Source organism: Lepidochelys olivacea (assembly GCF_965140295.1).
Source record: "Lepidochelys olivacea isolate rLepOli2 genome assembly, chromosome: 2".
NCBI classification, from domain to species: domain Eukaryota; kingdom Metazoa; phylum Chordata; order Testudines; family Cheloniidae; genus Lepidochelys; species Lepidochelys olivacea.
The window spans coordinates 66,359,942-66,373,140 of NC_140412.1; the positions used below are offsets into that span (position 1 = coordinate 66,359,942).

At 40.0% G+C, this 13,199-nt stretch overlaps 1 protein-coding gene across 3 annotated transcripts in view; it reads left to right on the forward strand.

Annotated features, from left to right (window-relative positions):
- Window positions 1-12,935, forward strand: part of CA8 (carbonic anhydrase 8) — a 52,438-nt gene extending 39,503 nt beyond the window's left edge. For all 3 annotated transcript variants that reach the window (XM_084618235.1, XM_084618234.1, XM_084618233.1), the window contains 4 exons: window positions 1,389-1,437; window positions 3,306-3,418; window positions 11,073-11,246; window positions 11,656-12,935. In XM_084618235.1, coding sequence (XP_084474361.1) covers window positions 1,389-1,437; window positions 3,306-3,418; window positions 11,073-11,207 — 297 coding nt within the window. In that variant the 3' untranslated portion in view covers window positions 11,208-11,246; window positions 11,656-12,935. The remainder of the gene's footprint in view (window positions 1-1,388; window positions 1,438-3,305; window positions 3,419-11,072; window positions 11,247-11,655) is intronic.
- Window positions 12,936-13,199: the final 264 nt, after the last annotated feature.

Here is a 13,199-nt window from a genome sequence, read left to right on the forward strand (position 1 = left end):
GTGTGTGTTTGTGTACATGTGTGTATGTGTGTGTGTGTGTGTGTAAGAGAGAGAGATTTTATAGAACGCTTTATACTCTATTGGTAGCACAGATAAAAATAGGAAGATCCTGAATGTGTACTCATGAATTCAGTGGGCCAGCATGATACATTCTTTGTGCATACATACATTTTATTTGCATTAAGCACATCAACATAGTCTTATATTATAAAGTGTCACACCCCAAAATCACATCTTCAATGTCAACCCAACTTTGCCATAATCAAAAGAGGTTAATGAGAAATTTATGATAATATATTCGCTAATACTTAGAATTGGTATGTTACACATTTTTCTAACAAGCTTTACAAGTCACGGAGTGAAGCACAACACTTCCTGCTCGGTGGGCCTGATCCAAATCCACTGAAGTCAGTGGAAGTCAATGGGCTTTGGGTTGGATTTGTGTTAGGCATTTTGATGTGGGAAATACAAATCCAGATGCTCAGGACTTGGCATGTAAAGGTAGGAGGGAACTGAATTTCAAACACTTTGTTTTAAAATGCATTTTTAGTTAATTCATTTTCCCGCACCTGTTAATAATCTCCAGGTGCTTCCAATTTAAAATAAAAATTAAATCAAATGTTACCAAAGAACAATTAAAAGGATCTTCCTTAAAATGCTTCCCCTTTCCTAGAGCAAGACAGCCACTGCAGAGATCCTGCCGTCTGCTATTAAATACAAACCCACATGCAACATATAACAAAATATTCCTCCAGGGAATAACCCTTCCCTCCCACACTCACTGGTAATTTTTACATTTATAAAGTGTTGATGTTGGTGTAAAGCATCTTTTTGGAAAAAACCCCAAAGCTTTGAAATTCACTTTTGAAAATCAAAGACAATTTCAATTTTGCGGTGAACTCTGTCCTTGGATGCACATGTTGTCATCCATGATCTCAAAGGCCATCTGCTATTAGGCATCTATGGGCAGAATTTGGCCCTTAGAAATAATGGAGTAAACAGGCTGCTTGGGACAAAGCTCACTTAGGGGCCAGTCCTGTGTGTAGGCACGTTGCTTCACCTATGTGGAATCCCACTGAAGCTAATGCAGGTGCTGCAGGATCAAGGCCTTACAGGGGGCTCTGTGCCAAAAGGAGAGACTAAGGTAGCAGAGATCTACAAAAATGGGCTGGGTAGCCTTGGACAGAAAATATAAAATAAATAAATAAAGGGGTTGTATAGCTGCAAGTACTAATATAATGATGATTCAATGGAGACTGTCAGCAGTGGTTGCCAGGGACAGAAATTCAAGGCTTACTGTGATGACAACTTTCAAAGGCTTCTTTTTTTCCCTTCAACATCTTTTTAATGAGAACTGGTGATGAGATGGATTTGTATTGATTTTTCAGGGGAAGTCCAAAACAATACCCTGTTTTAATCCCAACTCTTTATTACCAGGTAGGTGTTGTTTCATATACAGCAAACCTTTACTTACTAGTGTAGATGTACTGTTATGTATGTTGTGCTCTGAATAGTTGAATACCTTGTGCCACTTTACAAAATCCTGTTGCAACTCATTCTCTCCTGGAGAATAGCTTAATGCAGCTGAATTACCAGCAAAACTCTCTGTAGATCAGGACATGGGTGCTCCATTGACCAGCGGTGGAGATGAACAGTGTCTGGCTATCAGCAATTTACCCACTGAGTACCCATTATATTTCTCATTGTGTCTAATCATTGTTTTCAAGATTACTGCCTCTGCCATGCAGCTGCCAACTGTGATACTCACAGGAAGTGACAGCATACATCAGTGGCTTCATTGGTGCCCTAGAGGCACAGACCCAGCCTGGGGTGATGTGGAGGTACAGTGTTTTCCTGAGCATTCCACCTGGGGAGTGTGGATGCCAGTATATTCTTTAAGATTGTGCAACATCCACTACTCTCTGGCCAGCCAGCTTGATAATCTTCCATCCCTGCTGGCTCTGGGGGAGACATTAGACCCAGGTTAGAGGGAAAGTTGTGTGCTATCTTTGTGCAGTGCTCTCTCCTCCTCCAGGCTTCAGAGGGTAGATATTAGTAATTCCTTATACAGAGCTGTTTTTCTAAACAACTATTTGTACAAAGTTTGATAATTAATCCCCACAGCTCCGTTGGGCTTGATGTCAACGGAAAGCATGCCCCAAATGGTAGGAAATGTACATCACACATGGGTAACAGAGAAGTTAAGTGACTTGCCCAAAGTCACACAGCAAATAAGTCTTAGACCAACAAAGACAAATAAGTGTAACCAACCGCATTGCAGGGTGTCATGAAAATGTGACCCCTTTTTTGACCAGTTCTACCAATTTGTTCCAGGACAAAGCTTCCATTGTAAGGGCTGCCTCCATGTCAAATTCCACGCCATTGTGGCAGTCTCTTTCCACTTTACAGACAAAAAACTACATTAAAAGAACATTTTTAAGGTTGGAAAGTCAAGTACTGAAAAGATAGCAAATGCCAGAATTAAGGCTGCAAACGCAACCTTAATTCAGCCCCCTGTTGCATATGCATTATGATATAGTCTTTAATTGCATGCTCACATACTGGTTTTTTCCACAGGACCCTTGCCTACCAGCTCTGCCTAAAATTAAAGACTGGATTGTGGTTTTAAGCCCATGTGCATGTTGGGTGAGGGTGAAAATGTTTGCAGTGGAACAATGCCGACGGGAGAACTAGGAGAATGCATACAGTGGCACTTTTACAGGGTGCAGCAAGTGGTCTTCCTCATGATGACCAAGGTGCACATGTGGATATGGAGGGAGTGTATAACTACAGCCCTCGCCATACCTGCTCCTCCTCATGGGGTTTCTGTTGCAGCTCTTGGCCCTATCACTGTGGGGGCACAAGAATTTAAACCCCAATCTAGCAAAGAGCTCTGAGCTTCCTGCAGGATCAGAGCCTGAAACTGTGTCTGATCTCCTCTGACCAAGCTACAAGAAAGGAATTAATTCTTTCATCTTCCCTTTTATACAGGCAGGGCTAGGCACAGTCTAGTCCTAAAGGAGGCAGCACTTACTAATGGTTAGAGCAGAAGACCAGGGAATCAAAAGACCTGGAATCGGTTTTCCACTCAGTCATATATTTGCTGTGTGACTGAGGACGTACGCTCTCTGAACCTTGCTTTTTCACATCTGCAATATAGGGATAATAATAGCCATTTCTGTAGATTTTAGCAGTTTTAGATTCTTGGACAGAGTAAGTATAAATTATTATAATAAAATCTGTGCATATATGAATAGAAACTCCTTAATTACTACATTAACATTAAATACTCTTTTTAATTTCAGATCCTCTTTTACGTGATTATTGGGTATATGAGGGCTCCCTTACCATCCCACCTTGCAGTGAAAGTGTTACCTGGATATTATTTCGATATCCATTGACTGTATCCCAACTGCAGGTAATAACTGTGCTTAAAGTGACCTGAGAATATGGTTCTGAGCTAAAGGTTATAGCGTGCAAATATACAGCATGATGCTATATCCGGTTTTCCTTGAAGATCTCATTAAATCTGTACATGGCTTTTCAAGTCAATGTTAAACCTTTTTAGTCAGTGAATGCGTGGAAAGGTCAAAGATGGAAAAAAATCTTGTTATCATTTATCATCTGCATTTAAAATAATTCTTTGCTAAAGTGAAGGCAAGAAATCAATGAGCAAAAGAAATTCAATCCTTTGTAATCAAAAGCTTTCAAATATCACTTCTTTTTGATGTTAAGGGAACAAGGACACACTAGGAGACACTGTGTCCTAGAGAATGAAAATTGTTAATAGTGCGGGTTAACTTTATTGCTTTGCACTCTATTTTATTTATCTTACTCTTTTCTTAATCTTACATAGTAAAAGTTAGCAAATGAACAGTCAATATAAATTTGGCCCATTTTTTTAAAAAGATGCTTCTATAATACATGTAAGCCTTTCTGCGCAACATAAATAAAAAATACCAACGGAAACTGTTGGTGCTGAACACGTAAATATTCCCCTGCAGTGTTTGAAACCCAATCATAGGAACACCAGCAATGAGCAAGGTAAACCTAACTATAACATAGAATATGAATGCACTGATTTTTCATTGTCCGTGCTGAGAGAAGGCAAAACAGCAGAGACAAAAGAGCATAAACAGTGACAAACTGGATTTTTAAAAATTCATTCACTTTTAATAATCGAAGGTGTTACTTGTAACACAAAGAAATGTGTTTGTTTGCAACTTATTTTAAGTTGACAGTGTTTGTTTTAATATGAGAAATTAATTCAACAATATAATTCATATTGAATCATAGAATAAAGGCACGAGCTCCCAGTAAGCTACTTTTTAAATTAAAAGGCATGCATCCGATGAAGTGAGCTGTAGCTCACGAAAGCTTATGCTCACATAAATTTGTTAGTCTCTAAGGTGCCACAAGTCCTCCTTTTCTTTTTGAGGATACAGACTAACACGGCTGCTACTCTGAAAGCTTTTTAAATTAAATGACTGCAACTTAAAAATATCTAATCATGAGTCTGACACTTATGTTCTTGCTGAAAGGGCAGGTCTCATGACAGTTTAGCACTGATTGAATGAAAACACATCTGTTGGTATCAGTAGACTCAGAATAACTGTTGTGAAAAATATACTCTGTATTAATCTATGTCAACTGCTATAACCATCCTAGTATGATATGATAAGTAAAAGATCTTAAATATGAAGGTAAACAAATAATACTCAAGTATCAGAGAGGTAGCCGTGTTAGTCTGTATCCACAAAAACAACGAGGAGTCTGGTGGCACCTTAAAGACTAACAGATTTATTTGGGCATAAGCTTTTGTGGGCAGAAAACCACTTCTTCAAATGCATCAAATAATACTGTGGCTATCAGACTGAGGCCTTGAATGACATTCTGCTTTACACTACTTAGATATTTTTAGCCTTTATTCTGTATTTTCTGATAGTCAATAAAATATTTTAGAATGTAAATATAAAGCCCTGAATACAATGCACACAACTGAAAATGCTAATAGATTTTGTGGGCTATTGTGGAGAGAAGTTTACTAAATCTCTTTTTTCATCACAGAAATTGCATACTGCATACTGCAAATGCATACTGCATCTGATGAAGTGAGCTGTAGCTCACGAAAGCTTATGCCGAATAAATTGGTTAGTCTCTAAGGTGCTACAAGTACTCCTTTTCTTTTTGCAAATACAGACTAACACGGCTGTTACTCTGAAACCTGTCATTAATTTGTAGAACTTTCTTCCGCAGAATGTTGTTGAAGAAATTAGCTTCCTAAATTTTCATAACTGGATCAGACATTTATACAAATAATAATAATGGCATCTGCAATGGTACAAGGGAGGAGACAAATTATAAGACTATCAATCCTCATGCTTCAGCACTAAGAAGATCAGTCTGTTGGGATTGAAAAGAAATATCCCCCAATACTGCAGTATTACAAAATCATGTGTGCTATAGGGTCTTTTTGAATATAGTCCTCTGATGCATTTGGGGACTGCCATTGGAACATAGGATACTGCGCTGGTTGGACCATTGGTCTGTTTTGATTTAACAATTCCTATGTTCCTATTATTAACCTGGTAATACAGATGATTTTAACATAATGTGATGCTGAAGGAAAAATAGAAATAATGGGAAAAGATTACACAGTTTATGTAACATACGTTTAGCTCTCCCATTCCTGTACATTCCAACACATTTTCATTTTCATAAAATCATAGAATATTAGGGTTGGAAGAGACCTCAGGAGGTCATCTAGTCCAATCCCCTGCTCAAAGCAGGACCAACACCAAGTAAATCATCCCAGCCAAGGTTTTGTCAAGCCAGGCCTTAAAACCTCTAAGGATGGAGATTCCACCACCTCGTTGGTAACCCATTCCAGTGCTTCACCACTGTCCTAGTGAAATAGTGTTTCCTACTATTCAACCTAGACCTCCCCCACTGCAATCTGAGACCATTGCTTCTTGTTCTGTCATCTGCTACCACTGAGAACAGTCTAGCTCCATCCTGTTTGAAACCCCCCTTCGGGTAATTGAAGGCTGCTGTCAAATCTCCCCTCACTCTTCTCTTCTGCAGACTAAATAATCCTAGTTACCTCAGCCTCTCCTCATAAGTCATGTACCCCAACCCCTAATCATTTCCATTGCCCTCCGCTGGATTCTCTCCAATTTGTCCACATCCCTTCTGTAGTGGGGGGACCAAAACTGGATGCAATACTCCAGGTGTGGCCTCACCAGTGCTGAATAGAGGGGAATAATCACTTCCTTCAATTTGCTGGCAATACTCCTAGTAATACAGCCCAATATACCATTGCCTTCTTGGCAACAAGGGCACACTGCTGACTCATATCATATTTTTGCTTAATATGGGCACAAAGACGGTAGAGAAGTATAAACTGGTTTGATCTAGAGTTAGTTATGAGTGGCTGATAAGGATTCCAACCAGTTGGCCTGACTCTCCTCTTACTTATGATAGTTTTATACTCCACTGACCACAGTGGAGTTACTCCTGATTACACCAGTGTAAGAGAAGAATCAGGTCCAGTACATATTTGTCACTTTGGTTGCTGAGATCAGAACTTATTAATTACCTGAGTAACAAAAGAAGAAACAAGGAACAGAACTATCAGGATGTTAAGGCCTGATCCTACTCCCCCAGCAGTCAACTGGGGCCTGACTGTGCATCTGTTTTCACAAGCAGTCCTATTTAAGTCTGGATGGCTTTTGCCAAGTAACTGCTCAGCAGTGGGAACAAGGGGTCCACACTCTGGCCCTTGGATTTTTGTCACTGATGTAAACAGGAAGAAGATCAAGCCTTTACAGGATAACTGCTCCCCTTCTCCTTCTTCCTCCCTTCCCTTCTCTTGTCTGTTTATGACCCTCACTTCTCATGTTACCTTTATTTCAATGGGAAGGACAATGTCTTAATTTGTTTTGGGAGACGCCGAGCACATTCCTATGTACTACAGAAATGTAACATTGTAATAAGAATAGTATTCTCCCTCTTATTATGTTCCCAAAGGAAAGGAAAAATAGGGAAAAGCTTGTTCAGACTTTTCTGGACAATTTGTTTTTGTAACTGGACACTTACGAAGAATTTGTTTTGTGGTTCACTGAAGCACAGAACAATTGCATCCTCTGAGCCAATCAGAATGTGGCTTTCTAACAGTGATACAGTGAGCAGCTGTCATTCCGCTATACTCACTGTCAGAGTTAGCTAGTTTTGAATTGAGTGGCTAGATCTCTAGCCCCTTTGTCCAGCTCATTTGTTCTGAATCATTTTTAAAGAAAATAAATAGTCACTGGAATAGATGGTCGGGGCTGGAGTGGTGTGGAAATATGTTCCGAAAAATAGAGAACTATGGGAGATTCATAGTATTTTGTTCACTCAAAAAATTGCCTGTTTTCATAGAAAGTGTTACTAAGGTACATGAAATTTTCAAGCAAAACTGGAAACAAAAAACGACCTAAACGATAATGGGTCCATTTTCCAAGCAAAGCTGATTTTCACAGAGGAAACATTCTTGGGTTTGTGTTGTGCTATGAAGAAAATAGCCATTTGATTGGAACCATGAATAAAGCAAAATTTAAAGTATGAAATCAGGAAAACTGACCTAAATGTTAAAGCAAAATTCGGAAAAATAGAAGCTAATGGTGTTTTGTCATTAGCTGTGATATAAATGATGAACGGTTTCTGCACAGTGTTTATAATACAGCAAAGAGCTTTAATCTGGTTTAGGGTTCTACATAGTTAATGTTTTGGGCTTGAATTGGTTCTCAGTAGAATTCTAAGGGAGTGTTAGGATGGATTTTAGTGGGACCAGGATTGGGCCTTCTTATTCCATTCAAAAGATCAGCTCATGCACCCTGGATCTGAACATGGATGGAACCCTCTGTGCCTGGATCTCCCCACTCCCAGGTGGAATGGGTGTTCTGGGAAAGGGAGTCACCTTCACTGAAATATCCTTTTTCTCTGCAGGGCCTTGTAGAGTGTGTTGCAAATGGTGGTATCTGTGGGAGGGGGGAGACATGGGAAGGTTGGCAGAGGGTGGCAAACTACACATTGGGTGGGGCAGGGCCAGTGGGTCACACAGTTTCCCTTCTCTTCCCTGTGGAAGTTATCCGGGAAAGGTAATAGAGCCTGGGCCTGTCCTCTTTCCCACAGAGCCACTTCCTCCGTGGTCATGAGGACAGCCATGGCTAGCAGAGTCATGCAGTGTGTCTGGCCTGGAACCACGCTACCAGGAATTGGGCAGGCAGACAGTGTGGCTCCAAAGCTGATTCAGAGGCACAGTGCATCTCAGTGCGATGGCTCTGACCCTCTGCAGATCAAAGGTTTGTGATAGGGCCCCAGAACTCAGTCTGTGGGACTGGGGTGAACCCTGCCCTCCTGACTGAATGGTGTTGGTGCTGCTCTGTGAGGAAAGCCTCCAGGAGGTATGTGATCCAGCCCGGCGTATACTGCAGCACATTTGAAGTTGCAGCAGTGGGTAATTCCAAAATACTGGCTTTACAGAAAGGCCTTTTCCTGCTTGATTTGTTTCTATTTGAAGTCTCCAAGCCTCCAAAGATCAAATGAAAGCTGTGCTCTTGTGAAATGCTTCTTCCCAAACTAGTGATTTCAGATTATTCCAGTATTGATTCAGTTCAGCTCTGGTGGAAGAGGCCACCTTCAGAAAGGTCGCTCACTGCTTCGACCAGCACTTGACTTCTGCAGGCTTCTTCAGTCTCCAGGCCTATAATGTGTTTATTTTCAGTTCGAGTTAAATAGTCATAAAATAATAGAAAAAAAATCTTCAAGAATAGGCATCTGTATTCCAGCTAAATTAATACAACAGCCCTGCCTTTAAAAGCATTCTAAAAGAGCCCCACCATTCCTCCCTCCTTTCATCTTTTCAGACCAAGCTGTCTTCCTTACATCTCAGCTATGAGAGGTACAACATGCTGCTCTCTGAGGAAAGAGAATCTCAGCTACAGGGAAGAGCTAGCCATCAAACACATAAATATGAAAAGAAGCGGCTCTGTACTTTTTTGCAGTAAATAACAGTGATCGTGGTTATCTTCTGAATTACAATAGGAAACTGTGTCCCCAGCCAATATAGCAGCTACAAAGATTCTAGAAAATACCACTAGCTATCTTGGAACACTTCACTTTCCTAAAAATCTGGGGTTAGATTTACATACCCCTTGGTCTCTATTATACATGCATGGAGGAGTCCTCTGTGACACCCTTCCCTCCTTGGGGCTGGCAGAGCCCTTTCGGCATGCTGGGGGATCTGTGCTGTAGGAGGGTGTGGAAACAGAGTCATTCAGGAGGATGAATGGATGGTAGGAATACCCACCATCCACCCCACCCTGGCCTCACAGATGTTACCTAGAAATGATGATATGATCCTAGGCGCCATCACTTTTTCTGTGGAGCTCCAGTCTAGGGATGCAATGGAGTTGGGTTGCTGAGGAGTTGGGTGCTAGGGCAGAGAAACAGAGGCCAATGTAAAATGGCACAGTTTTCGAATGGTTTTCTACACACAATGGAGTCTCTGTGAGAGAATCATTATAGAGATTTCCATACTCTGAGTGGGGAGAATCTATCCTCTATATTTTGTTATTATGCCAAAGAAAAGAAAAGAGATGTAATTCTTCTATGAAGTTTAATTATTTAACAGATCACTCTTTCCTGTTACTTTCCTTCTACTATTATGTTCTTTTCTGTTTAAAATACATGTGATTTGCATTCATATAAAATCCTATTTTAAAACAAACTGTCAAAAAGAGTGTGCTGTTGCAGCCAGGTGCACAGACTGGTTCAGTAGTGCTGCAGGACTCTACTTTTTGTCTTATGCTTAACAAATGAAGATATGTCACTATGAACTCACCCTCTGGCACCTTTTCTGATTTCACAGAGGACTTATGCTGCTATTAAAGGAGTTATCCCTGATTTACCATCATCTAAGTGAGAGCAGAAAGAGGCCCTCTGTCTGTTGTGTTATTGCACGCATAGATTCATAGCTATTTAGGTCAGAAGGGACCATTATGATCATCTAGTCTGACCTCCTGCACAACGCAGGCCACAGAATTTCACCCACCACTCCTGCAAAAAACCTCACACCTATATCTGTGCTACTGAACTCCTCAAATCGTAGTTTAAAGACTTCAAGGATCAGAGAATCCTCCAGCAAGTGACCCATACCCCATGCTACAGAAGAAGGTGAAAGGAGGTGATATAGAATGAAATGCAAAATAGGGAAATACCTGCACGACAGGCCTTAGGTGATTTGTCTGAAAACGTTTTCGGTGGCCCCTCCTGCACCAACCCAAAATGCACAAGCAAAACACAACAACTAGAAAAAACTAACACACCAGGGATTTGGCATCCCTGAATGTGATCATTTGGCACCCCCAAATGTTGACATTCAGGGTGGCTGCACCAATTGCCCACCCCAAAGGTTGGCCCTGAATATATACTCTAAAAAAAGTGGTGATAAGATATGCAGAGATTAGCTTTCAAAACCATATGCTCACACTTTCTTGTTTTGCCCACACAGCTACATATTCTGCATGTGCAATTATTTTTTTGCAGTGACAATGTAGGCACTTATTTTAAAAATAATTGGCTCAAAATACCATATTCGTGTTATACCAACAATTTAAAAAATACAGACATTCACTAATCTGCATTTTCTCCCCCAGTTATGTTCAGTTTTTAATCTACTGATTTAATTTTTCAAAAGAAGTTTCTAAAATTGCATGGAGAGGTATGAATGTCCAAGTATTTGGCAAGCACTTTTTCAAGAACAAGCGGTAGTCTGAGCTAGAACCCTTCGGACATTATGCACACAATCGAATCGGTTGACATCAGTTGTAACTGCTACTCATTTTGCCCAAGCAAATGCAGTTTTTGTGTATAAATTTATCCACCCACAATTACTTGATTATGAGAATTGATGTGCTTAGATATTTAGGCATTGAAAACCACACATTCAACTAGAGTTTAGGATAGATCATTGGCCCCACAGTGAACAAAATATCTAAAATATTCTGCATGTCATTTCTTTACTTTTTCAGATAGAAGAGTTTCGAAGACTGAGGACACATGTTAAAGGTGCAGAACTTTTAGAAGGCTGTGATGGGATATTAGGAGATAACTTTAGACCAACTCAGCCACTTAGCGACAGAGTCATCAAGGCTGCATTCCAGTAGCAGAAGAAAAAACAATAATGATAACAAAACTTTATTTAGGTAAGTGAAAATTCAGCGGAAAAACAAAAATGGGAAGTAAGTCTATTAAAACAATTTTCACGATAGAGATTGTGGTTTAGAAGACAATGCTTTTAGACAAATGCCTTGGATAACCCATGTACTTTGAACCTTGCATTATTTTAATTTTTCAACTGATACCACCATATGTTTTGCCTGTATCTGCTCTCTCAAACACCTTGTAATAATTAGGTTAAATATAGGCTCTGTCCAATACTCAGTAAAGTCAACTGGAAATTCTTTAAAATTCTTTGATTTCAGTGAACATTGGATTGGGCCCTATTAGAGCAATTTGGTTTCCTGTAATAAGAAGTGTGCTAAACCTGAGGACAAGTGAGATTTTCCTAGTGATATGGATGCACTGGTTGATTTTCACGTTTTGTATTTTTAGGACTCCAGTCACCAATGAGTCATTTTAGTGTTACAGAGCTCCACTCCTTGAGACTGATAAAGATGGAGGAAAATGACGTCATCTCAAAGGAGGGTTGTTTCATTTGGATCTCCTCTGTCCTCTGTTAAAATGTTACTCTTTTATTCCAAATGCTGCACATTTAGTTAGACACAGCCAATGCATGCAGAAGAGAGGATGCTGAATAACTGGCCTTTTCATGGCTAATGTTAATTTGTTGTTCCATTAATCAGAGTAGGTGTGATTGTTTCTTGCCTCAGTAATGTGTTTAGCTTCCACTGGCTTGAAGAACAAGAAGTAAAAGATGATTTTGGGTCCCGTGCATAGGTGCAAATACACATTTGAACCTTCACTACCCACACGTCAGTTAATCTATTTCCCCATACCTTACATTTAAAAATCCCTCAATATTCCAGCATAAGTCACCAACCCTCATTACACTTAGATAATCAATGTACTACACAGCAGCCTAGTGATGGGATATACTAACACTGAATAAAAGAGAACTTACTATGCAGACAATAGGATCGGCCCCAACTTGGTAACCAACATTATTATTTAACAGCCCTCCAACATTGTCAAGAAAATGGACCATTCCAGATGCACAAGCTACTCACTTGCTCTCTGTAATGACTGATGATGCAAAATAAGTAGACATATCTCCACAGCTACAATGATCAACATCCTCTCCGCACAACATACATTTCAGGATCCATGGGTCTTATACAGTCCTGTCACAATAATGTGATGTACCTCATCCAGTACATCAAATGCCCCAACCATGTGGGTGAAATGAGACAATCACTATGTTTCTTAAATGAACTCACACAGAAAAATGATAAAAGACAAAAACACCATATCACCCATGGCCAAACACTTTTCACAAAGTGATCATTCCATCTCTGACCTCTCAGGCCACAAAGGAAACCTGCATAACACCTTCAGAAGGTGAGTCTGGGAGCTTAAATTCATAACTGTGTTAGACCCTTAAAATCATGGACTCAGTAAAGAAATTGGGTTTATGGCTCATTACAACAATCCGTAACCCACCAACCCTCCTTTGTCCTATGACTGCAGAGGTGTTACCTGCCCACTTCACCTTGAATGGTCTCTTGCAACATGTGTTAACTTTATGCTTAACAATTTGTATTTAGCTGTGACACTCTGAGTACCTTTCCCATACCTGAAGCAGACCTCTGTGTAAACTCAAAATCTTGTCTCTCTCAACAACAGAAGTTGGTTCAATAAAAGATATTACCTCACCCACCTTGCCTCTCTAATCTCCTGGGACCAACACAGCTACAGCAACACTGCAAACAAAACAGAAAAACTAATGACATTCTGCTCAACCACTAAGAAACATTTTCACCCTGGGCAAATGGATGAGTAGATCATCTATAAAACTTCTCTAGCCCTGGAGTGTCTGAGTGTTGTACGAAAATAAACTTCAACTAAATACTACAAGAGCAATTAGTTCACAGTTATCCAATAACCTGTTCAGCTCTGCAGGAAGAATCCAAATACAT